This window comes from Panulirus ornatus, chromosome 39, assembly GCF_036320965.1.
Source record: "Panulirus ornatus isolate Po-2019 chromosome 39, ASM3632096v1, whole genome shotgun sequence".
NCBI lineage: Eukaryota > Metazoa > Arthropoda > Malacostraca > Decapoda > Palinuridae > Panulirus > Panulirus ornatus.
In genome coordinates, this window is record NC_092262.1 from 12,390,675 (window position 1) to 12,418,433 (window position 27,759).

Below are 27,759 nucleotides of genomic sequence, written 5' to 3' on the forward strand. Positions count from 1 at the left end.
GGCAATTCAGGTTTTATTAAAAACGTCTTAATACTAGTGGTGTGGTCCAATCACATATCACTGAAGAGCCCACCATGAACACAGCTTGAACCCAGACAGGTGATGAAGTTTAACAACACGATGTACATGAAACGAAGTTGGATTTTTTCTGAAATAAAATTCTTCCTGAGTGCAATTACCACCCAAGACAGAACCTGAAAGACTACTGTACTTACCAAGGCAACATGACAAAGCAGTAATTAAACTTGACACTACGTGCATTCGCTCATGAAATCTGAATACTTTCTAAACGTGTCTGGCACACATGAAGAGACATTCCTGGTGATCGATTCTTGTATTCATTCAAGTTTCTCAAGGATAGTTGTACTCACCGAAATCAATCAGATGGTATTCTTAAGAACTCCTATACACAACAGTCACTACTAACTAGACTAAGAATATACAAAGCACAGCTTAACATGGCATATGATCCTGAACTTATGCAAAGTGCAATGAAATCCTAGGAATCGCCATCAACAACTACAGGATTGTACAACACCTCAGGTTGGTTGGTCTTTGGACAGTTACTTTCATGACGAACAAGAAATCTCTCGAATGAGTAATTTAAGACAATGAATTCTAACTGGAGCTGGCTAATTGATAAATTCTAAATATATATATATAAAAACTCTCATCTAGCAAAATTCTGATGAACAGTAACAGTCAGAGTTAGATGATAATTATGCTTAAAGAAATAAACCTTGGTAATTCATTCATGCATAACGTGATGAGATCGTTTTACGCGGTGGAAATTATAACTGGTTTCAGATTCCCAATTTCCCAGCATGGGATGGAAAATGAAATTAAAAATCGGCAATCCTCACCCTTTCAGTGTGACTTCATAATAAACTGAGAAAGACAGACTGATTTGTCATAACATAAACATTAAGCTACTCTGCAGAAACAGGTACATGTAAAATGTACTTAATGTAAACACACACTGGCATCAAAATGTCAGACACTTCCATAAATGACCTGGTAAATGCACTGCATGCACTTGTTTAAGATAGTTCTGAATCGGTCATCCAAGCTATATATATGAAAAAAACTTTCCGCTTTACCGCAGATAAAAAGTCATCTAAAGCCACACTTTTATCACAACCAGGCATCAAGACCTTGGGTGGGGTAGATAAGGTAAGGAAAAACAAGCCTGGACATTATTAAACAATATAAATGCTTACCCATAAATATCATCACTTTGAACAGCTCCAATAACTGGCAATTTATCACTGATCCAAAGAACCACACATAATTCATCACAAGTCATTCCCCGACATAAATGTAACTATTACAGAAATTTGACAAACCCAGGGCTTTATCTAAAAGTTGAGCATATAACAGATGTCAGCCATTCCTACCTCAGAGAAACACTGACTATAAGCATATTCCGGCTCATCATGATCCAAATACTTCCTGGCTGACTGGAACACAGCCCCACAACTTGAGAAGCAAGTGAATTCCTAATTTAGTTAAGAGTCTGTTTCAAAGAACTATGAGCACCAGAAACAGGATTATCTGTTGCTTTTCAGTCCTCATTACTTAAGCTATCAGTATTCTTGACGAACTCTTAATCTGAGTCCTCTTCTTTCACATCCTTCTTTTTCTTTTTCTTTTTCTTCTTATCTCCTGTCTGAAAGAAAAAAAATAATACCCGGTGCTTTAATCCATAACTAAAACTATATCTTGAATGTTCTGCAGAAACTGGAGATCATACAAAATGTAAATTTAGATGGCTTTCTTAGTATTAATCCAAAGTTTATCAATCTTGTAAATGGAAATGATGAAGAGCTTGTAGATTTACGTGCTGAAAAAGGACTGCTGATTGGGAATACCTGGTTTAAAAAGCGAGATATACATAAGTATACGTATGTAAGTAGGAGAGATGGCCAGAGAGCGTTATTGGATTACGTGTTAATTGACAGGCGTGCGAAAGAGAGGCTTTTGGATGTTAATGTGCTGAGAGGTGCAACTGGAGGGATGTCTGATCATTATCTTGTGGAGGCTAAGGTGAAGATTTGTATGGGTTTTCAGAAAAGAAGAGTGAATGTTGGGGTGAAGAGGGTGGTGAGAGTAAGTGAGCTTGGGAAGGAGACTTGTGTGAGGAAGTACCAGGAGAGACTGAGTACAGAATGGAAAAAGGTGAGAACATTGGAAGTAAGGGGAGTGGGGGAGGAATGGGATGTATTTAGGGAATCAGTGATGGACTGCGCAAAAGATGCTTGTGGCATGAGAAGAGTGGGAGGTGGGTTGATCAGAAAGGGTAGTGAGTGGTGGGATGAAGAAGTAAGATTATTAGTGAAAGAAAAGAGAGAGGCATTTGGATGATTTTTGCAGGGAAAAAATGCAATTGAGTGGGAGATGTATAAAAGAAAGAGACAGGAGGTCAAGAGAAAGGTGCAAGAGGTGAAAAAGAGGGCAAATGAGAGTTGGGGTGAGAGAGTATCATTAAATTTTAGGGAGAATAAAAAGATGTTCTGGAAGGAGGTAAATAAAGTGCGTAAGACAAGGGAGCAAATGGGAACTTCAGTGAAGGGCGCAAATGGGGAGGTGATAACAAGTAGTGGTGATGTGAGAAGGAGATGGAGTGAGTATTTTGAAGGTTTGTTGAATGTGTTTGATGATAGAGTGGCAGATATAGGGTGTTTTGGTCGAGGTGGTGTGCAAAGTGAGAGGGTTAGGGAAAATGATTTGGTAAACAGAGAAGAGGTAGTAAAAGCTTTACGGAAGATGAAAGCCGGCAAGGCAGCAGGTTTGGATGGTACTGCAGTGGAATTTATTAAAAAAGGGGGTGACTGTATTATTGACTGGTTGGTAAGGTTATTTAATGTATGTATGACTCATGGTGAGGTGCCTGAGGATTGGCGGAATGCGTGCATAGTGCCATTGTACAAAGGCAAAAGGGATAAGAGTGAGTGCTCAAATTACAGAGGTATAAGTTTGTTTGCTCTGTGGAAGGTATTAAGAATATATGGTGTGGGAGGAAAGTTGTTAGAAGCAGTGAAAAGTTTTTATCGAGGATGTAAGGCATGTGTACGTGTAGGAAGAGAGGAAAGTGATTGGTTCTCAGTGAATGTAGGTTTGCGGCAGGGGTGTGTGATGTCTCCATGGATTGTTTAATTTGTTTATGGATGGGTTTGTTAGGGAGGTAAATGCAAGAGTTTTGGAAAGAGGGGCAAGTATGAAGTCTGTTGGGGATGAGAGAGCTTGGGAAGTGAGTCAGTTGTTGTTCGCTGATGATACAGCGCTGGTGACTGATTCATGTGAGAAACTGCAGAAGCTGGTGACTGAGTTTGGTAAAGTGTGTGGAAGAAGAAAGTTAAGAGTAAATGTGAATAAGAGCAAGGTTATTAGGTACAGTAGGGTTGAGGGTCAAGTCAATTGGGAGGTGAGTTTGAATGGAGAAAAACTGGAGGAAGTGAAATGATTTAGATATCTTGGAGTGGATCTGGCAGCGGATGGAACCATGGAAGCGGAAGTGGATCATAGGGTGGGGGAGGGGGCGAAAATTCTGGGGGCCTTGAAGAATGTGTGGAAGTCGAGAACATTATCTCGGAAAGCAAAAATGGGTATGTTTGAAGGAATAGTGGTTCCAACAATGTTGTATGGTTGCGAGGCGTGGGATATGGATAGAGTTGTGCGCAGGAGGATGGATGTGCTGGAAATGAGATGTTTGAGGACAATGTGTGGTGTGAGGTGGTTTGATCGAGTGAGTAACGTAAGGGTAAGAGAGATGTGTGGAAATAAAAAGAGCGTGGTTGAGAGAGCAGAAGAGGGTGTTTTGAAGTGGTTTGGGCACATGGAGAGGATGAGTGAGGAAAGATTGACCAAGAGGATATATGTGTCGGAGGTGGAGGGAGCAAGGAGAAGAGGGAGACCAAATTGGAGGTGGAAAGATGGAGTGAAAAAGATTTTGTGTGATCGGGGCCTGAACATGCAGGAGGGTGAAAGGAGGGCAAGGAATAGAGTGAATTGGAGCGATGTGGTATACCGGGGCTGACGTGCTGTCAGTGGATTGAATCAAGGCATGTGAAGTGTCTGGGGTAAACCATGGAAAGCTGTGTAGGTATGTATATTTGCGTGTGTGGACGTATGTATATACATGTGTATGGGGGGGGGGGGGGGTTGGGCCATTTCTTTCGTCTGTTTCCTTGCGCTACCTTGCAAATGCGGGAGACAGCGACAAAGTATAAAAAAACAAAAAAAAAAGTTTGTTGAGTATTCCTGGTAAATTATATGGGAGGGTATTGATTGAGAGGGTAAAGGCATGTACAGAGCATCAGATTGGGGAAGAGCAGTGTGGTTTCAGAAGTGGTAGAGGATGTGTGGATCAGGTGTTTGCTTTGAAGAATGTATGTGAGAAATACTTAGAAAAGCAAATGGATTTGTATGTAGCATTTATGGATCTGGAGAAGGCATATGACAGAGTTGATAGAGATGCTCTGTGGAAGGTATTAAGAATATATGGGGTGGGAGGCAAGTTGTTAGAAGCAGTGAAAAGTTTTTATCGAGGATGTAAGGCATGTGTGCGTGTAGGAAGAGAGGATAGTGATTGGTTCTCAGTCAATGTAGGTTTGCGGCAGGGGTGTGTGATGTCTCCATGGTTGCTTAATTTGTTTATGGATGGGGTTGTTAGGGAGGTAAATGCAAGAGTTTTGGAAAGAGGGTCAAGTATGAAGTCTGTTCTGGATGAGAGAGCTTGGGAAGTGAGTCAGTTGTTGTTCGCTGATGATACAGCACTGGTGGCTGATTCATGTGAGAAACTGCAGAAGCTGGTGACTGAGTTTGGTAAAGTGTGTGAAAGAAGAAAGTTAAGAGTAAATGTGAATATGAGCAAGGTTATTAGGTACAGTAGGGTTGAGGGTCAAGTCAATTGGGAGGTAAGTTTGAATGGAGCAAAACTGGAGGAAGTAAAGTGTTTTAGATATCTGGGAGTGGATCTGGCAGCAGATGGAACCATGGAAGCGGAAGTGGATCATAGGGTGGGGGAGGGGGCGAAAATCCTGGGAGCCTTGAAGAATGTGTGGAAGTCGAGAACATTATCTCGGAAAGCAAAAATGGGTATGTTTGAAGGAATAGTGGTTCCAACAATGTTGTATGGTTGCGAGGCGTGGGCTATGGATAGAGTTGTGCGCAGGAGGATGAATGTGCTGGAAATGAGATGTTTGAGGACAATGTGTGGTGTGAGGTGGTTTGATCGACTAAGTAACGTAAGGGTAAGAGAGATGTGTGGAAATAAAAAGAGCGTGGTTGAGAGAGCAGAAGAGGGTGTTTTGAAATGGTTTGGGCACATGGAGAGAATGAGTGAGGAAAGATTGATAAAGAGGATATATGTGTCGGAGGTGGAGGGAACGAGGAGAAGTGGGAGACCAAATTGGAGGTGGAAAGATGGAGTGAAAAAGATTTTGTGTGATCAGGGCCTGAACATGCAGGAGGGTGAAAGGAGGGCAAGGAATAGAGTGAATTGGATATGTGGTATACCGGGGTTGATGTGCTGTCAGTGGATTGAATCAGGGCATGTGAAGCGTCTGTGGTAAACCATGGAAAGCTGTGTAGGTATGTATATTTGCATGTGTGGACGTATGTATGGGGGTGGGTTGGGCCATTTCTTTCGTCTGTTTCCTTGCGCTACCTCGCAAACGCGGGAGACAGCGGCAAAAAAAAAAAAAAAAAAAAAAATCTTTTTTTTACCTTCAATGCACTACCATGAAAGGCTTTTCATAAGTTGCTCCAAAACTCTACTCTATTTAAGCATGTAAACATTTAAATGTCCTCAGACAAATCACTACAACTTTTACTAACATTTGACTACAAATTAAGTCTTTACCGTTTAAAACATTTTGCCATATTACCTCCTCTGCAGGCAATTCCTCAGGAACCTCTTCCTTTATCTCTACTTTCTCTTCTTGTTCCTGATCACTCTTCTTCTTCTTCTTCTTCTTTTTCTTCTTTGTTTGTGAAGTGTCTAAGGCTGACGGGTCGCTAGTAGGCTCCACTCCTCCTGGGCTTGAAGTTTCACTAAGCTTGCGCTTTGGATCAATTTATCATAGTAAATATTCAGACACTTTGGAGAGCTGGTATTACTCACATACATACAGGTTTTCAGGGTTATAACATATTCATTTTATACATTTTTCTGAGCTTAAGTACATTCAAATTAAAGCTGGCTTCCTGAAATCCTCTAAACACACAAACTGAGAAAAACCCTTGCCATTTCCAGTCCTCACACACTATTCCCAAATGGATACGATCATCAAATCCATACTGCCTCACCATTCTCAGTAAAGAACAATGCTTAATTTTTGTTTTCAACATCATCAAAAGTAAAACCCATACACTGGATGGATCAATTCCCCATGCCATCTCTGTTCGCAGACATACATCTTTATTCTATGTCTATTCTGCAAACGTGGATAAATGCTCCAAATCATCTCTCCTGGTTTCCTATCTTTACATAATCTGAACATGCTGCTTTTTTTCCCTATTATTCCTCACACATACCGCTGGAACAATACACTACCAGTAACTTTCATCCGACTGAGCTTTACCATCTTAAATCTTACATCAATTTGGACTTTCATCCGATTGAGCTTTACCATCTTAAATCTTACATCAATTTCCAAATAGATAATTAGGTTCTTTTAATCTCCAAGAACAATTAAGCTTATTTGGTACATCAGAAACAACCAAATTACTTCATATCATTATGCACTATATATGACTGCTACTGAATGATTGCAAGTGAATAAGCCCATTTCTTCATCTGTTCCTGGCATTACCATGAAACAAAAAAGTATGCTTTTATGAAGTAAAGATATAAGTATTCTTACCACATCTTCAACTGGATGTTGTAAGGGATTTTTTGGCTTTTAGTTATATCTTAACACTGACTGCCTAAATGACCCTGGCAACTGACAGACCTTAAACCAAATGAACCAACGAACCGAGCTCTTTCCTATGCTTACATACCTTTTTCGGAGGAGCGTCAGGTTCACTTCTCAACATGGTTTGCAAAGTAGCAGCATTTGGTTCCTGCTTAACATTTTCTGCACCATAATCAATATAGCTCTGTAACCAGGATGAAGGAGTGTTCTCATTTGGTCTACCATACTTGTCTAAAGTTCCATCCTTGATCATACTTTTCTTCATGCTGGCCTGAAAAAAAGAAATTAATGTATTTATAAGAGTGTTGTTGAGAGAGCAGAAGAGGGTGTTTTGAAATGGTTTGGGCACATAGAGAGAATGAGTGAGGAAAGATTGACCAAGAGGATATATGTGTCAGAGGTGGAGGGAACGAGGAGAAGTGGGAGGCCAAATTGGAGGTGGAAAGATGGAGTGAAAAAGATTTTGAGGGATCGGGGCCTGAACATGCAGGAGGGTGAAAGGCATGCAAGGAATAGAGTGAATTGGAAAGATGTGGTATACCGAGGTCGACGTGCTGTCAATGGATTGAACCAGGGCATGTGAAGCATCTGGGGTAAACCATGGAAAGTTCTGTGGGGCCTGGATGTGGAAAGGGAGCTGTGGTTTCGGTGCATTATTACATGACAGCTAGAGACTGAGTGTGAACGAATGTGGCCTTTGTTTTTTCCTAGCGCTACCTCACGCACGAGGGGGGAGGGGGTTGTTATTTCAAGTGTGGCAGGGTGGCAATGGGAATGAATAAAGGCAGACAGTATGAATTATGTACATGTGCATATATGTACATGTCTGTGTGTGTATACATATGTATACGTTGAGATGTATAGGTATGTATATGTGCATGTGTGGACGTGTATGTATATACATGTGTATGTGGGTGGGTTGGGCCATTATTTCGTCTGTTTCCTTGCGCTACCTCGCAAATGCGGGAGACAGCGACAAAGCAAAATAAATAAAATAATAATAAAAAAGAAGGGAAATCTTTCACTGCGTAAGGCATGGATGCCCAAAAAGTTCTCTTGAGAGCTACAAGGTAGGCTGCTTGGAGTTACTTTTCCAAAAGTGATAAAAAACAAAACTCCTCGTCATTCTGTTATCTACAAGCAAGCCAACTCTCGCACCTTCTCAGTACATCTCCAACTTACTGACCTAGCCAGTAGTGACCAACTTCCTTACATATATCTTATGATGGCTTCACAGGTTTTCTACCAGTCACAGATGGTCTAATACCAAGCTGACATGTTGCGTCTCGCCATTCATAACCAGAACATCCTGAATGGTCTCCAAAATTATGTAATTCTCATCCACGTCGTTTTCCATTTCTCCACAGAATGATTCATGGTGTTTCAAGTGGTCATGGGCAAAGCATCATGGAAGACTGTAAAAGTACTTTTTCCTCCAGGTCACCTAATTAACTTACATTTTCCACACTGTCTTTCAAATTTCATTTGTACACTATCTCAGACTGTCACCATCTCCTGGAATTTCTCCCTGGAGTTTGTAACCAGAGCCATGTCATCCACACACTGCAGGTATGTCTTCCCATACACACTCTATGAACTTTAATCTCCAAGACTGTCTCCTTAAGAATCCAAATTCCCTAATTTATCTCTTTAAAACTAAAATCCCTAAATATTAGTACCTTTCCATCTCTGGAGTGTGTTTTACTGCTTTGTGTACCATGCTGTGTGTGTGTGCGTGTGTGTGTGTAAACAAAGACAAGATATATAATAACCTTGGGACCCAAGCCCCACTTGCGAGGGTAGGTGTCTCGTTCCATAATGACCCTCTTTATCTTGGCCACAACACCATGATCACAAGAAGACATTGTAGATGTGGTCATTAGAGCCAATGCTGCAATAGATAGAAATTCATCAACACAAGGCACAATGCAGGATTTCTTCTTTTTTAAATAACTCCATATTTAAGAAGTCCCTCCTCAGTCAGATATCCCCCAAAATTTTCCAAAATGATTTTGAGAAATAAATATTCCAATACAAATGCCTAAATCAGAATTGGAGTGCCTCCTAAAATCTATAAGGCTTTCAGTATAACCTCAATTTATTACTAAACAATAATGCAAAAGAAAAAAAAGGAGTCGTATGTTGCATTCATGCACCTATAACAGTCATATTTTCTCCATTATCTATAAATACATGTTATCTCTTACCTCTGATGCATCAATAACGTAAAATTTGATTTTTTAAGAATCTTAAAATGGGATAATGAATGTAGCATCACTGGAATGTGTGGAGGGAGTTCCTAAAGAAATGAGGCATCAGGAAAGGTGTGCAATGTGAAATTCTCATATAATTTGATATGTATCATTAAGAAACATCTACTGAATGGACTCACCAATACATATAGCCTCTCCTTTTGTGGTACATACAACTATTTCCTCATTCATTTCAATGCCATTTTCATAACGCAGTACACCTGGCAACATTATTTTGGCACCATAACAAACAGCATTAACAGCAGAATCCTGTTGGAATAAAAAAAATCATGTTAGTAACTACGTACTTTGGCTAAAGTAACTGCACATAATCCAATAAGCAAGAACTGGAAAAATATAAATCACCTTTATCACTCTAATGAGCTTTTCAATTCACACACATCCTCTACTCATGTACAATGTACTACAGAGACCATGCTCTCCTATACTAATTAAAGCATTTCACTCACACATCCTCAACTCACATACAATGTACTACAGAGACCTTGCTCTCCTATACTAATCAAAGCATTTCACTCACACATCCTCAACTCACGTACAATGTACAACAAAGACCTTGCTCTCCTAGACTAACTAAAGCATTTCACTCACACATCCTCAACTCACGTACAATGTACAACAAAGACCTTGCTCTCCTAGACTAATTAAAACATCTCACTCACACATCCTCAACTTAAGTACAATGTACTACAGTGATCATGCTCTCCTACACTAATTAAAGCATTTCCAAATTTTTCCTTATAAATCTTTATCTAACAAGAGCATCTTTATCTATATATACATCATTGTCATAAAATGATTAGACTACAGACATTCACAAAAATCATTCATCTAATATTCTCTTATTAAACATCTTAACCCTAAGTGCCTCACTCACATCATGTATCCATCTCTTCAGTGGTGCATCTTACCTCCTTCAAGCTTTATTCATAATACCCCATATATTTCATGTGTGATGGGGTGGCCACAGGAATGGATGAAGGCAGCAAGTAAGAATATGTACATGTGTATATATGTATATTTCTATGTAAGTATATGTTGAAATGTTTATGTATAAGTGCATGTATGGGCATTTATGTATATACATATGTATGTGGGTGGGTTGGGCCATTCTTGTCAGTTTCCTTGCACTACCTCACTGACTTGGGAGACGGTGATTCAGTATAATAAACATAAATTATTATTTTTTTTTTTTGCTTTGTCGCTGTCTCCCGCGTTTGCGAGGTAGCGCAAGGAAACAGACGAAAGAAATGGCCCAACCCACCCCCATACACATATATATACATACGTCCACACACGCAAATATACATACCTACACAGCTTTCCATGGCTTACCCCAGACGCTTCACATGCCCTCATTCAATCCACTGACAGCACGTCAACCCTGGTATACCACATCGATCCAATTCACTCTATTCCTTGCCCTCCTTTCACCCTCCTGCATGTTCAGGCCCCGATCACACAAAATCTTTTTCACTCCATCTTTCCACCTCCAATTTGGTCTCCCACTTCTCCTCGTTCCCTCCACCTCCGACACATATATCCTCTTGGTCAATCTTTCCTCACTCATTCTCTCCATGTGCCCAAACCTTTTCAAAACACCCTCTTCTGCTCTCTCAACCACGCTCTTTTTATTTCCACACATCTCTCTTACCCTTACGTTACGTACTCGATCAAACCACCTCACACCACACACTGTCCTCAAACATCTCATTTCCAGCACATCCATCCTCCTGCGCACAACTCTATCCATAGCCCACGTCTCGTAACCATACAACATTGTTGGAACCACTATTCCTTCAAACATACCCATTTTTGCTTTCCGAAATAATGTTCTCGACTTCCACACATTCTTCAAGGCTCCCAGGATTTTCGCCCCCTCCCGCACCCTATGATCCACTTCCGCTTCCATGGTTCCATCCGCTGCCAGATCCACTCCCAGATATCTAAAACACTTTACTTCCTCCAGTTTTGCTCCATTCAAACTTACCTCCCAATTGACTTGACCCTCAACCCTACTGCACCTAATAACCTTGCTCTTATTCACATTTACTCTTAACTTTCTTCTTTCACACACTTTACCAAACTCAGTCACCAGCTTCTGCAGTTTCTCACAAGAATCAGCCACCAGCGCTGTATCATCAGCGAACAACAACTGACTCACTTCCCAAGCCCTCTCATCCCCAACAGACTTCAAACTTGCCCCTCTTTCCAAAACTCTTGCATTTACCTTCCTAACAACACCATCCATAAACATCCATAAACAAATTAAACAACCATGGAGACATCACACACCCCTGCCGCAAACCTACATTCACTAAGAACCAATCACTTTCCTCTCTTCCTACGCGTACACATGCCTTACATCCTCGATAAAAACTTTTCACTGCTTCTAACAACTTGCCTCCCACACCATATATTCTTAACATCTTCCACAGAGCATCTCTATCAACTCTATCATATGCCTTCTCCAGATCCATAAATGCTACATACAAATCCATTTGCTTTTCTAAGTATTTCTCACATACATTCTTCAAAGCAAACACCTGATCCACACATCCTCTACCACTTCTGAAACCACACTGCTCTTCCCCAATCTGATGCTCTGTACATGCCTTCACCCTCTCAATCAATACCCTCCCATATAATTTACCAGGAATACTCAACAAACTTATACCTCTGTAATTTGAGCACTCACTCTTAACCCCTTTGCCTTTGTACGATGGCACTATGCACACATTCCGCCAATCCTCAGGCACCTCACCATGAGTCATACATACATTAAATAACCTTACCAACCAGTCAATAATACAGTCACCCCCTTTTTTAATAAATTCCACTGCAGTACCATCCAAACCTGCTGCCTTGCCGGCTTTCATCTTCCGCAAAGCTTTTACTACCTCTTCTCTGTTTACCAAATCATTTTCCCTAACCCTCTTACTTTGCACACCACCTCGACCAAAACACCCTATATCTGCCACTCTATCATCAAACACATTCAACAAACCTTCAAAATACTCACTCCATCTCATTCTCACATCACCACTACTTGTTATCACCTCCCCATTTGCGCCCTTCACTGAAGTTCCCATTTGCTCCCTTGTCTTACGCACTTTATTTACCTCCTTCCAGAACATCTTTTTATTCTCCCTAAAATTTAATGATACTCTCTCACCCCAACTCTCATTTGCCCTCTTTTTCACCTCTTGCACCTTTCTCTTGACCTCCTGTCTCTTCCTTTTATACATCTCCCACTCAATTGCATTTTTTCCCTGCAAAAATTATTTTTATTTATTTTGCTTTGTCGCTGTCTCCCTCGTTTGCGAGGTAGCGCAAGGAAACAGACGAAAGAAATGGCACAACCCACCCCCATACACAATGTACACACACACACACGCAAATATACATACCTATACATCTCAATGTACACATATATATATATACACACACAGACACATACATATATACCCATGCACACAATTCACACTGTCTGCCCCTATTCATTCCCATCGCCACCTTGCCACACATGGAATACCATCCCCCTCCCCCCTCATGTGTGTGAGGTAGCACTAGGAAAAGACTACAAAGGCCCCATTCGTTCACACTCAGTCTCCACCTGTCACGCAATAATGCCCGAAACCACAGCTCCCTTTCCACATCCAGGCCCCACACAACTTTCCATGGTTTACCCCAGACGCTTCACATGCCCTGATTCAATTTACTGACAGCACGTCAACCCCGGTATACCACATCGATCCAATTCACTCTATTCCTTGCCCGCCTTTCACCCTCCTGCATGTTCAGGCCCCGATCACACAAAATCTTTTTCACTCCATCTTTCCACCTCCAATTTGGTCTCCCACTTCTCCTCGTTCCCTCCACCTCCGACACATATATCCTCTTGGTCAATCTTTCCTCACTCATTCTCTCCCTGTGCCCAAACCATTTCAAAACACCCTCTTCTGCTCTCTCAACCACGCTCTTTTTATTTCCACACATCTCTCTTACCCTTACGTTACTTACTCGATCAAACACCTCACACCACACATTGTCCTCAAACATCTCATTTCCAGCACATCCACCCTCCTGCGCATAACTCTATCCATAGCCCACGCCTCGCAACCATACAACATTGTTGGAACCACTATTCCTTCAAACACCCATTTTTGCTTTCCGAGATAATGTTCTCAACTTCCACACATTCTTCAAGGCTCCCAGGATTTTCGCCCCCTCCCCCACCCTATGATTCACTTCCGCTTCCATGGTTCCATCCGCTGCCAGATCCACTCCCAGATATCTAAAACACTTTACTTCCTCCAGTTTTTCTCCATTCAAACTTACCTCCCAATTGACTTGACCCTCAACCCTACTGTACCTTATAACCTTGCTCTTATTCACATTTACTCATAAATATAAATTATAAATTATATTTTTTTTTTTATTATACTTTGTCGCTGTCTCCCGCGTTTGCGAGGTAGCGCAAGGAAACAGACGAAAGAAATGGCCCAACCCCCCCCATACACATGTATATACATATGCCCACACACGCAAATATACATACCTACACAGCTTTCCATGGTTTACCCCAGACGCTTCACATGCCTTGATTCAATCCACTGACAGCACGTCAACCCCGGTATACCACATCGCTCCAATTCACTCTATTCCTTGCCCTCCTTTCACCCTCCTGCATGTTCAGGCCCCGATCACACAAAATCTTTTTCACTCCATCTTTCCACCTCCAATTTGGTCTCCCTCTTCTCCTTGTTCCCTCCACCTCCGACACATATATCCTCTTGGTCAATCTTTCCTCACTCATCCTCTCCATATGCCCAATCCACTTCAAAACACCCTCTTCTGCTCTCTCAACCACGCTCTTTTTATTTCCACACATCTCTCTTACCCTTACGTTGCTCACTCGATCAAACCACCTCACACCACACATTGTCCTCAAACATCTCATTTCCAGCACATCCATCCTCCTGCGCACAACTCTATCCATAGCCCACGCCTCGCAACCATACAACATTGTTGGAACCACTATTCCTTCAAACATACCCATTTTTGCTTTCCGAGATAATGTTCTCGACTTCCACACATTCTTCAAGGCCCCCAGGATTTTCGCCCCCTCCCCCACCCTATGATCCACCTCCGCTTCCATGGTTCCATCCGCTGCCAGATCCACTCCCAGATATCTAAAACACTTCACTTCCTCCAGTTTTTCTCCATTCAAACTCACCTCCCAACTGACTTGACCCTCAACCCTACTGTACCTAATAACCTTGCTCTTATTCACATTTACTCTTAACTTTCTTCTTCCACACACTTTTCCAAACTCAGTCACCAGCTTCTGCAGTTTCTCACATGAATCAGCCACCAGCGCTGTATCATCAGCGAACAACAACTGACTCACTTCCCAAGCTCTCTCATCCCCAACAGACTTCATACTTGCCTCTCTTTCCAAAACTCTTGCATTTACCTCCCTAACAACCCCATCCATAAACAAATTAAACAACCATGGAGACATCACACACCCCTGCCGCAAACCTACATTCACTGAGAACCAATCACTCTCCTCTCTTCCTACACGTACACATGCCTTACATCCTCGATAAAAACTTTTCACTGCTTCTAACAACTTTCCTCCCACACCATATATTTATAAATATAAATATAAATATTGTTTCCAAAATCCTATCCTCTACCATGTATCTTTGGACCTACCCCCCTTCATCTAGTGATCCATTATTCTTTCCTTTGGAAGCACATCTTCATCATAATTTACTCTGCTATTCAATAAAGTGGAAGTTAAAAGTCATTAGTTCATATCATTGGATCTGATTTCTCTAATCCCTTCAAAATTTCTTCAACCTGTTAAAATCATTCTGAAGTCATTCAGTTCTATTTCTGGGGCTTTGTTATTATTATTATTACTATCATTATATTTTGTCGCTGTCTCCCGTGTTAGCGAGGTAGCGCAAGGAAATAGACAAAAAAGTGGCCCAACCCACCCACATACACATGTATATACATACACATCCACACTCACACATACCTATTCATCTCAACGTATACATTGGAGCTTTGTATCAGACTAAAAGTATTGCTTCCACTGGAATGGTCATTACAATTAATTCACCTGCAGTTATTTATTGTAGTTATTTGTTTCCAAACAGGCTTATTATGGACATATATTGCTTCTCTAAATATTTCAGATCATTCAAATTTGCTTCATCTTTCACTTTTTCATTAAGCCAAGTTTCTGACATATTAATTAGGGCTGTGTTGCCATCCTTTGCATATTCACAGATGTAATTCACTTTAAAATTCTGAACTTTTCATTTGGGATGGATTTAGGGAAGCAGTGATGGCTTGCGCAAAAGATGCTTGTGGCATGAGAAGCGTGAGAGGAGGGCAGATTAGACAGGGCAGAGTGGTGGGATGAAGAAATAAGATTATTAGTGAAAGGGAAGAGAGGCATTTGGACGATTTTTGCAGGGAAATAATGCAAATGAGTGGGAGATGTATAAAAGAAAGAGAGAGGAGGTCAAGAGAAAGGTGCAAGAGGTGAAAAAGGGGGCAAATGTGAGTTGGGGTGAGAGATAATCATTAAATTTTTGGGAGAATAAAAAGATGTTTTGGAAGGAGGTAAATAAAGTGCATAAGACAAGGGAGCTAATGGGAACTTCAGTGAAGGGGGCTAATGGGGATGTGATAAATAGTGGTGATGTGAGAAGGAGATGGAGTGAGTATTTTGAAGGTTTGTTGAATGTGTTTGATGATAGAGTGGCAGATATAGGGTGTTTTGGTCAAGGTGGTGTGCAAAGTGAGAGGGTTAGGGAGGATGATTTGGTAAACAGAGAAGAGGTAGTAAAAGCTTTGCGGAAGATGAAAGCCAGCAAGGCAGCGGGTTTGGATGGTACTGCAGTGGAATTTATCAAAAAAAGGGGGTGACTGTATTGTTGACTGGTTGGTAAGGTTATCTAATGTATGTATGATTCATGGTGAGGTGCCTGAGGATTGGCGGAATGCGTGCATAGTGCCATTGTACAAAGGCAAAGGGGACAAAGGCGAGTGCTCAAATTACAGAGGTATAAGTTTGTTGAGTATTCCTGGGAAATTATATGGGAGGGTATTGATTGAGAGGGTGAAGGTATGTACAGAGCATCAGATTGGGGAGGAGCAGTGTGGTTTCAGAAGTGGTAGAGGATGTGTGGATCAGGTATTTGCTTTGAAGAATGTATGTAAGAAATACTTAGAAAAGCAAATGGATTTGTATGTAGCATTTATGGATCTGGAGAAGGCATATGATAAGAGTTGATAGAGATGCTCTGTGGAAGGTATTAAGAATATATGGGGTGTGAGGCAAGTTGTTAGAAGCAGTGAAAAGGTTTTATCGAGGATGTAAGGCATGTGTACGTGTAGGAAGAGAGGAAAGTGATTGGTTCTCAGTGAATGTAGGTTTGCGGCAGGGGTGTATGATGTCTCCATGGTTGTTTAATTTGTTTATGGATGGGGTTGTTAGGGAGGTGAATGCAAGAGTTTTGGAAAGAGGGGCAAGTATGAAGTCTGTTCTGGATGAGAGAGCTTGGGAAGTGAGTCAGTTGTTCGCTGATGATACAGCGCTGGTGGCTGATTCATGTGAGAAACTGCAGAAGCTGGTGACTGAGTTTGGTAAAGCATGTGAGAGAAGAAAGCTGAGAGTAAATGTGAATAAGAGCAAGGTTATTAGGTACAGTAGGGTTGAGGATCAAGTCAACTGGGAGGTAAGTCTGAATGGAGAAAAACTGGAAGAAGTGAAGTGTTTCAGATATCTGAGAGTGGATTTGGCAGCGGATGGAACCATGGAAGCGGAAGTGAATCATAGGGTGGTGGAGGGCGTGAAAATTTTGGGAGCCTTGAAGAATGTGTGGAAGTCGAGAACATTATCTCGGAAAGCAAAAACGGGTATGTTTGAAGGAATAGGGGTTCCAACAATGTTGTATGGTTGCGAGCCGTGGGCTATGGATAGAGTTGTGCAGAGGAGGGTGGATGTGCTGGAAATGAGATGTTTGAGGACAATACGTGGTGTGAGGTGGTTTGATCGAGTAAGTAATAATAGGGTAAGAGAGATGTGTGGTAATAAAAATAGTGTGGTTGAGAGAGCAGAATAGGGTGTTTTGAAATGGTTTGGTCACATGGAGAGAATGAGTGAGGAAAGATTGACCAAGAGGATATATGTGTCAGAGGTGGAGGGAACCAGAAGTGGGAGACCGAATTGGAGGTGGAAAGATGGAGTGAAAAAGATTTTGAGTGATCGGGGCCTGAACATGCAGGAGGGTGAAAGGCGTGCGAGGAATAGAGTGAATTGGAACGATGTGGCATACCGGGGTCGACGTGTTGTCAATGGATTGAACCAGGGCATGTGAAGCGTCTGGGGTAAACCATGGAAAGTTCTGTGGGGCCTGGATGTGGAAAGGGAGGTGGTTTCGGTGCATTATTACATGACAGCTAGAGACTGAGTGTGAATGAATGGGGCCTTTGTTGTCTTCCTAGCGCTACCTCGCACATGAGGGGGGAGGGGGTTGTTATTTCATGTGTGGCAGGGTGGCGATGGGAATGAATAAAGGCAGACAGTATGAATCATGTACATGTGTATATATGTATATGTCTGTTTGTATATATATGTATATGTTGAGATGTATAGGTATGTATATTTGCGTGAGTGGACGTGTATGTATATACATGTGTATGTGGGTGGGTTGGGCCATTCTTTCATTTGTTTCCTTGCGCTACCTCGCTAACGCGGGAGACAGCAACAAAGCAAAATAAATAAATAAATACATGATCTTCCAAGAGTTCTTAGTTTCATTAATTCTCAGTTGTTTTTGGTTAAAATTCTCCCACAAGGAGTACCTCCCTGGCATTACAGCAATCTACTACAAAAATGTATTTAAAGAAACTCATACCCAACTCAGACCAAAGGAGGATGTGATGCCTGCAGATTACATACCTTCATTATAATTCTTTTGTGGTTAACAAGCATTGCTTCAAGTGGTTTAATACTTCGTCGAAGGTAAGTCTCATCTTTATGATTATCATAAAGCCACTGTGCATCCAAGATGTCATGCATTGTTACCATTGAATCCATCTCTCCCTGTATACCTGTAAAACAAATTACAATGGACAAAGTTTAGTTAGTTTCTGAAATGCTTTAATGAGGTCAGGCCCAAATTCCCTTTCTTTTTTCCAATCTGTTTCCATGCACCACAGTCTATTTGGAAAATTACATTTTCAGAAATACGAAAAACAAATAAGACTTCTTTAAATAGAGTTTGGGATATCAAGGTATGAAATTCAATCATCTTCAGTTCTTCAAAGTTGATATCTTTAATAACCAACAAATCAAAGTATCTTGGAAATTATGAATATAATTTTTTTCATTTTGCCAATTAAAAGGGTGGAATAAATGGGGAAAGGGATGAGATAATCAAGTTCTGTTGGTTGGTTCAAAGAGTAATTGTGCCAAAGAAGGTTAAATATATCGAGTTTAAAAAAAGATACCTTTACAACAGACCATAATTTCAACACTTCTATCGACTGTGTTAAGAAACAGTAATGCAGGGAGGCTGCTATTTCAATCCATATCAACAGTGGTATTAATGTTTATCACAGTTATGTCAACTCTCCTGTTTGGAAGGACAACATTTGCAGCTTCTCCACTCCTAACATTATTAGAAAATGTAAAAACTTGATTAAGAGTTACACCAATAACGTAGGAACCATCAAAGTTAGAGGTAATAATCCGTCTACTTTTTTCATGCTAGCACATCCATATACAGCTGAAGGCAATTATCTTCAGAATAACTTTTTATAAAGTATAAATACAGTGACATAACAAAAACAAAGAATCAAAAATGGGATACTAAGTGACCAGGTACTAACTAACCTGAACGCACTCTCCGCAATTCCTGCATCTGGCCACCAGTGCCTAAGTGAAGGCCTAAGTGTACACACATTGTCCGTATGTAGGTACCAGCTTCACAACTCACCCAAAAAATTCCTGAAATAAATGAGGCATTTCAAAAAGAAGAATGAAAAACAGAGATGGCATATGAAACGAACAAAAAATGGTGCACTGTACCAGTTGAATGACTCTTGTAATATGACTTCCCAACTCTTAAAGACATTGACACTTAAGATCTTTCACCTAAAAAGGTCTATGTACAGCCAGCCTTTTACTAAACCATGAAAAGTATCTTAACGCTACCTGATATTACAAAAAGCCTCCGAGCGACCCCAGTTCTCATCAGATCTCAAATGTGAATGTATTCATTTCATGCTAAATGAAGTAATAGACATCTGGAAACTCACTTGAAGCTTAACTTAGTGCTCAGGATCAAGAGGTCACCCGGGTAACTACTGCCACTAACTTAAAGGATAATAATGCATATAACTGAGTGCTCAAAAGTTTGTTAAGTATTCCTGGTAAATTATATGGGAGGGTATTGATTGAGAGGGTGAAGGCATGTACAGAGCATCAGATTGGGGAAGAGCAGCGTGGTTTCAGAAGTGGTAGAGGATGTGTGGATCAGGTGTTTGCTTTGAAGAATGTATGTAAGAAATACTTAGAAAAGCAAATGGATTTGTATGTAGCATTTATGGATCTGGAGAAGGCATATGATAGAGTTGATAGAGATGCTCTGTGGAAGGTATTAAGAATATATGGTGTGGGAGGCAAGTTGTTAGAAGCAGTGAAAAGTTTTTATCGAGGATGTAAGGCATGTGTACGTGTAGGAAGAGAGGAAAGTGATTGGTTCTCAGTGAATGTAGGTTTGCGGCAGGGGTGTGTGATGTCTCCATGGTTGTTTAATTTGTTTATGGATGGGGTTGTTAGGGAGGTGAATGCAAGAGTTTTGGAAAGAGGGGCAAGTATGAAGTCTGTTGGGGATGAGAGAGCTTGGGAAGCGAGTCAGTTGTTGTTCGCTGATGATACAGCGCTGGTGGCTGATTCATGTGAGAAACTGCAGAAGCTGGTGACTGAGTTTGGTAAAGTGTGTGAAAGAAGAAAGTTAAGAGTAAATGTGAATAAGAGCAAGGTAATTAGGTACAGTAGGGTTGAGGGTCAAGTCAACTGGGAGGTAAGTTTGAATGCAGCAAAACTGGAGGAAGTAAAGTGTTTTAGATATCTGGGAGTGGATGGAACCATGGAAGCGGAAGTGGATCATACGGTGCGGGAGGGGGCGAAAATCCTGGGAGCCTTGAAGAATGTGTGGAAGTCGAGAACATTATCTCGGAAAGCAAAAATGGGTATGTTTGAAGGAATAGTGGTTCCAACAATGTTGTATGGTTGCGAGGCGTGGGCTATGGATAGAGTTGTGCGCAGGAGGATGGATGTGCTGGAAATGAGATGTTTGAGGACAATGTGTGGTGTGAGGTGGTTTGATCGAGTAAGTAACGTAAGGGTAAGAGGGATGTGTGGAAATAAAAAGAGCGTGGTTGAGAGAGCAGAAGAGGGTGTTTTGAAAAGGTTTGGGCACATGGAGAGAATGAGTGAGGAAAGATTGACCAAGAGGATATATGTGTCGGAGGTGGAGGGAACGAGGAGAAGTGGGAGACCAAATTGGAGGTGGAAAGATGGAGTGAAAAAGATTTTGTGTGATCGGGGCCTGAACATGCAGGAGGGTGAAAGGAGGGCAAGGAATAGAGTGAATTGGATCGATGTGGTATACCGGGGTTGACGTGCTGTCAGTGGATTGAATGAGGGCATGTGAAGCGTCTGGGGTAAACCATGGAAAGCTGTGTAGGTATGTATATTTGCGTGTGTGGACGTATGTACATACATGTGTATGGGGGTGGGTTGGGCCATTTCTTTCGTCTGTTTCCTTGCGCTACCTCACAAACGCGGGAGAGAGAAAAAAAAAAAAAACTGATCATAGCTGTAAAACTAAAAAACAGTCTGATGTCCTGTAAGAGAGTTCTTAGGACTCCTGTGGTGAGCTACCAAGCAGAAACAGCAATGAATATGAGAAACAAGTGGCTGGTAAAGCTCTTTTGTGATGTCTGGCATGAAACAATATGCAAAGAGTTGTGGGGAACATCATGTTGCTTCAATGCATCAAACGTCTGATAATAAACTTTAACTTCTTTGTTACTCTGTGCCCTTAAATATGACCTCTAAGACTGAGCTAGTGATATGAGATTCACAACCCATGGCAAGGAATGCAAGGAAAAAGTAGACTCGTTTGACTGCCTTGATCACGGTGATACTACACCATGAGTTTGGAGGCATTTTCGTAGGTCCATTTGTATCAACAGTAATACAACAATGGAACTAGACAAAATAATTCAGTACTTTTTGTAAATACGTAATTAATCATTCATTAATAAGATAAAATCTAAAGAAGAAATCTGTGTAGAATAAAAGAATAAATAATAATAGTTTCCATATAATCTTTACATAAATATGTATCTGCAACAACAGTTGGTCATGATGGCTCAATCGGCTTCTCTCGTCCATTTACTAGGTTAACCTATTTTGTAAACATATTTTTTTTTTTCATACTATTCTCTATTTCCCGCGATAGAGAGGTAGCGTTAAGAACAGAGGACTGGGCCTTTGAGGGAATATCCTCACCTGGCCCTCTTCTCTGTTCCTTCTTTTGGAAAATTAAAAAAAAAAAAAAAAAAAAAAAAGCCTAATAGAGAACTTTGCAGAAAAGTAAACATAAATCGTGTTAGTTTTTAAGTGATTTTGCAAGTATAGGTCTGTTTCCTGGCACTACCTCACTGATGTGGGAAACAGCGATTATGTACAAATGAATAAATTTCTTTAAGCGTCTGAAGGAAACTAAGGTAACTCTCAGCAAGGTCTAGCCATCCTTGTGATGCTTGAACTGCACACCATGGCACCACAATACTGTCTTGATTTTGGTAGTTTTTTCTGTTATGGTGTTATATCTGTAAGCAATACTCGGCAACAACAGCAATTTTCCATGATACAACAGTCATGTCTAAGATGCATATCACCTAAGTGAGTAGAGACCGTGGTATGCTATTCTTAAGTTATTTCACACACATTCCATACTCAATTATTCTGTTGGGAAAACAATTGGTCAGGAACATAACCCACCCATGACACGGGTTTCTTATGCTTGAGTGTATGCTATTCTTAAGTTATTTCACACACATTCCATACTCAATTATTCTGTTGGGAAAACAATTGGTCAGGAACATAACCCACCCATGACACGGGTTTCTTATGCTCGAGTTATGAAAACCCGAGGCAAGAAAGGTTGTACTGGAATGTAACCCTGTTGCAAGTCAGGGTATAAATGTATGCTGCAAAGTTATGCTTCATAAGAAAAAAAATATCGTAGGTTGCAACGTACCTTCAGTATCTTTCTTCTCTTTCAAAATGTTTTGAAGCCCATTACATTTCCAATGAATCACACATTGTGAAAATAATGCTGTATCCCTTTACCTTAATTCTAATGATTTCACCTTTCATCTATGCTATTCCATCATGTTTATCTACATTCCTTCTTATATGCAGCTGGTCTGCTGCATACAGCCTTCAAACATATCCTCATCCTACGTCTAATGGGTTTAAAGGATTCCATACTAGTATAGACACATCCCAATTTCCAATTTTATACACTATGGCTTACTCATTATTCAACTACATTATCATATATATCAATCCTATCATATATTCCTTCTGTCCTTTCAAACTCACACAAATGTACTATAACTCACATCCACACTAAGTTGTCTTTTCTTTCACACATTCCCAAATTCTTCCATCACAGATTATAAGTCTTTTATCTATTCTACTGTTACTAGTGTATCAAGAGCAATCAGCAATGCCCCAACATCATATTTCTCTTGGCAATTTAATTCAAATTCATAAGATTCTTGCCGGCTTTTATTTTCTTACAGCCTATTAATATATGGCAGAATAATGACTTACTACAACAATAACTTTACATCATATGCTCGATACAGTATGACTCTCTCTACAAGACTTGACAACATAAACAAAAGACACTTAAGCTGACCATACCCATATTTGTTTCAGGATCAAATTCGATGAGTTTGTTTTCATATACAGTTCGAACTCGTAGCTGCCTCTTGACGGCAGAGATTAGTGGTGGTCTCTGGAACTGTGCCCCCTTCAGTTTGTCCAATGTCTAACAAAGAAAAGGGCATTGGATGCACATTACTTTTGGGGTGTAACTCTTTGAGTACTGTGTACATACTGTATCATCCATAACGGAATAAGTAATCCATTTGGACAAAAACAGTATTGCAAGTTATTGACTAAACTCATGCCAGAAATAATGTATAAATAATGTATACTTTAATCAATTAATATTCTGTTCTACTGTATACATATATCTGAACCTACCAAATATGTTCTGCTGCAAGTGTACAAAATAACCTTTTCTTTGTAAATGCACACAGATGGTTGAAAAAAAATCAACACCTTGGGGTACAATCAAAACTTACCTGTCTCACTTTTGCTATTCCATCTACACTTTCATGGAGACGGAAGATACAAACGTATTCTTTCCCAGCACCCTGTTGTGATTTGACCAGGCGAGTAGATCTCTCCAAACAGACAATCAAGCATCCTGGGGTAAAATATCCAATTTTTTGTTAAATCAAATTCAAACACATCTAGGAAAAGACATGTATGATAGTTCTGCATTGTCAAAAAGGATGGAATATGAAATATAAAATCTAAGTACACAGTCTCCTCCATTCTACCACACCACCACCTGATAAAGGTGAACCTATCCGAGTCCATAAAGATGCCATGTTTCCATTTCCGCTATCTCGGTGTTTCTGTGGTTCTACTACCCATGGCTTGGTCTGCTAATAAATAGAAGTGTTTCTTCTTTGCTCACTAAGGCTGTTTTTAGTAGCAGTCAGCCTACTCTCTAACATTCAACAACCTATTTTCACTGATTCCTCAACTACAATACACACAACACTGACAGATATGCAATAAAATGATCTGACAAGTACTGAATGATCACCCAACTCGGTCTTAAAACACCATCCTACAGAATTACACTAATTCAAACCAAACACCCCTGACATTTATTAGTTATACTTCCTCGTCTGTATGCTAAACACCAACCATCTTGAGTTACACTTTCTCATTTGTCCCCTGGACTATATCAATATAAATCACACCATTCCACCTCATTCAATCACACAAAATTAAGAAATACCATTTCACTTGAATGTTGCAGGGATGGCAAGGAGTTTAATTGACAAGTCTTTAATAATAAACATAAACCATTTTCACTAATACATACACATTTTACCAACATGCGATACCTCAACATAAAGAAGCAACATTTACGTAAGTAGATTGCAAAGGTGTGGGTTATAATGAGATATTCAAATCAGGTTAAAAATACACCTAAAAATTCATATATGGTAATGTCACCTGACTGGGGCATGCATGATGAGGTTACCTGAACACATGCTACCTTTCATAATTTACATTATTTCTGTTTTAAAAAATTAACAAAAAATCAATCTGCACAGCCACCCTTATCATGCTTGACATGGGTTCAAGATATGTATGAACAATCTGAGAGGCTAGGCCCTAAATCAAACATCAGAAGTGGCTGTAAAGTTGAATACAAAGAATCTAAGAATTTTCAGGATGAGGAAAACAGCTCTTTTAAATAATGACAATAGGAAGCCATACCTACAAAGGTGTGTGACTTGGACTTGAAGGGGAAAATTACAAGCTAACAAACCTGTTACTTTTGGGTCCAAGGTTCCTGAGTGTCCAGTTTTCTCTAAGCGAAGGATTCTCTTTATCCAAGCCACAACTTCATGAGAGGAGGGATTGGAAGGCTTATCTAAGTTGATGAACCCCGCTCTGACATAGTCTGAGATGTTACGTTTTAATGGTGAACAGCCATGGGGCAGTGGAGTGTAATGGTTCGTACGCACATTTAACTTGTCAAAATTCTGAAACATAACACAATTAATCATAACACACATTTCACAATTTCAACCACTTACAATACAGCAGCACAATGGAAGAAAAGAAAAAACTTTTTATTACATCCAACAATTACTCACAAAACTTTACATCTAAAATGCGACAATCAATGAACAGGACTTACCTTTAATAGGAGAGGCCACTCTGAAGTGTCTATGGCTTTTACTGGAGCATCTGAAGGTTCAATCTTAAACGACATCTCCTGGTGGAGCTCTCCTATTGATTTTTTCATTTTTTTCCTTTTTCCCTCACTCTTCACTTCCTCCATTGCTTCTGTTATATCTGTAAGGGGAAAAAATCATTATCAACTTTCTACATCAATGTAATGTCTTTCACCTTTGCATTTCTTTGCCATACAACTGATGATAAGCTGCACCAAACGTTATCATTGCCAAGGCCTAGGTAACTGTACCACCTGTTACCATCTACCAATGACTTCACATAAAGTGAAAGATTACTTGTTTTCAGTAATTGCCACTGTTGTCTATAACCAAACCAAAAACAACACTTGTAAAAAATTAACAGAACCTATGAAAACCTCATCTAACCTTCCCAGCAACATGGAAATATACCTAAGCACAACTGATCAAAGCAACAACTACCAACAAATGTAAACAAACAGGTGACAAACCGGGCGATCAATCAAGTCATTGCCCAACTTCCCAGCAAGAAGCCATCCCATGTATTCTCTGTTAATGTCAGAATAATTCTTATGCCAAGTCTTGATTGCTATAGCAGGTTCGGAGAGGTCTTCGTAAGTCCTACTGGTAATTTGTTTTGCGAAACTAAGCCCTTCATTTTCCCTAACCTCAATACTATTGCCTAATTCAACAACAAATCATACAAAGAAAGTTTCAAATCATATTGCATAGCTTTATTCTAATCTCCACATACTCCACAACCATTCCATAAAAATTTATAAACTAGTATTTTATGTCAATTAAAATCGACTTTCATTTCTATAGTAACAGCCAAACCCCTAACGCACCCTCTTACCCTAATAATCACATACCAAGGTCATGTTTGAAAATCACAAGCCAACTCGGAGTGCAAGTTATCTGAGCCAAGCATTACATACTCCAACTTTTGCAATTTGTTGCCTTTATTTCAAGTGCAAGTACATTTCAACCATTATTCATTTTCCTTCGTACCATTTCTTATGCAACTAAGGAATAGGGGTACAGAGCCTCCTATCTGTGGGTCAGATAAATTTCTTTGGTTCAACTTACAAGTAAAAGGTGATTCTAGCCTCGCATCACTATAAGTAAAGGGCACCAAGTGGTTTGCTTTACGATGCTACCATAGTATTTAGAGAACAGTTGCAGAGCATAAACAGCAGTACAGATGAACTAAACATTAATAAATCCAATACGTAGTAACTAATAACGCAGAAATAAATCAATATACACAAGGTACAAAAATAATACACAATTAGTTGGTCTAATTCGAAAAATAAATGCTTATTTAACCTATATCCATCAAGAAAATCCATCAGGTCTGGAAGGCATTCCTTCAACCCATTAAATTCTAGTTTATGATCGTTTAAATTCCTAGAGAAACTGGAATGGCAATGATTATTTAACCGACAAAATCGGGGAATCAATTCTAATATTCACTTCACTATCAAATAATTCCATATCATTCATTTACTTTCAAATATTTCCACATAATCATTAAATTCGTCTAATTTAACACTGTACTGACATCAAATTCCCATATTACGTGTGGCCACTTCACCCGTGATCCGCCGGTCTGGTCGGCAACATAACCACACGGCCGCGCTAACCACCTCAGAATTTCACATCACCATCTGATCAGCCACAACCACGACTCACATTATAACCAACCAAAACACATCCCAAATCCGTCGTGTATCATGCATGACACCCCAACCGGAGCCACATCCCACGGCAATACTTCAAATTTTGAATATCCCACGTGAACCGTTAGAAAAAAAAAAAAAAACGGCCTTTTCACATAACCTTCAAATATCTCATTATCTTAACAATCCCTGGATAATCACAATTTATTAATATCATTACACTAATTGCTGCCGGTAAAATGGTGTCGCACATGACCTGGACGATCCTCATCAATACCAGCTCAATCATCAACCTCCCAGGGCTTCATAATTGATGCCCGCTCTTGCCTCGCTCCTCTCCCTCCCACACTCCACAAATCCCCGTCAATATCTATCTCACGGCTGCCATGCACACACAGCTGGGTGTCATGCACCACGGGAACACCACCACTCGCACATTCACGTCACAAATCTTAACTTCCCGCGAGGAGGAAACCAACGCACTATTTTCAGCCATGTTGCTTGTTGTCGAACACGTGCGTTCTTACCGCTCACACAACCCAGGAGGCCTGGAAAATATCTACCATCATTTATCATTTATTCAATTATCAATCATACTTTCCGATCAATTTTACTACCTAAATTCATGAAAATTAATCATATTAACCCTTTCATCCTTCGATTTTTCACTTACGAGCGTATATTTTTTTTAATATTTTGAGCCCTATGCATGGAATTCAAACTCTTTTAACG

At 40.2% G+C, this 27,759-nt stretch overlaps 1 protein-coding gene across 3 annotated transcripts; it reads right to left on the reverse strand.

Annotated features, from left to right (window-relative positions):
- On the reverse strand, window positions 1-27,586 carry Nop60B (dyskerin pseudouridine synthase 1 Nop60B). 3 transcript variants are annotated; one of them, XM_071685108.1, is made up of 12 exons: window positions 27,511-27,586; window positions 25,330-25,487; window positions 24,955-25,171; window positions 23,684-23,808; window positions 23,238-23,364; window positions 19,122-19,235; window positions 18,186-18,337; window positions 9,313-9,442; window positions 8,693-8,811; window positions 7,006-7,191; window positions 5,889-6,065; window positions 1-1,669 (listed from the first exon to the last, which is right to left on the reverse strand). In XM_071685108.1, exons 1-12 carry the CDS (start codon window positions 27,521-27,523, stop codon window positions 1,607-1,609), a joined length of 1,581 nt encoding a protein of 526 aa, XP_071541209.1. In that variant the 5' UTR covers window positions 27,524-27,586; the 3' UTR covers window positions 1-1,606. The 3 variants fall into 3 exon arrangements, with proteins under 3 accessions (XP_071541209.1, XP_071541208.1, XP_071541210.1); XM_071685107.1 differs by lacking the exon at window positions 27,511-27,586 and adding an exon at window positions 27,444-27,491; XM_071685109.1 differs by lacking the exon at window positions 27,511-27,586 and adding an exon at window positions 27,424-27,451.
- Between the last annotated feature and the right edge of the window lie 173 nt (window positions 27,587-27,759).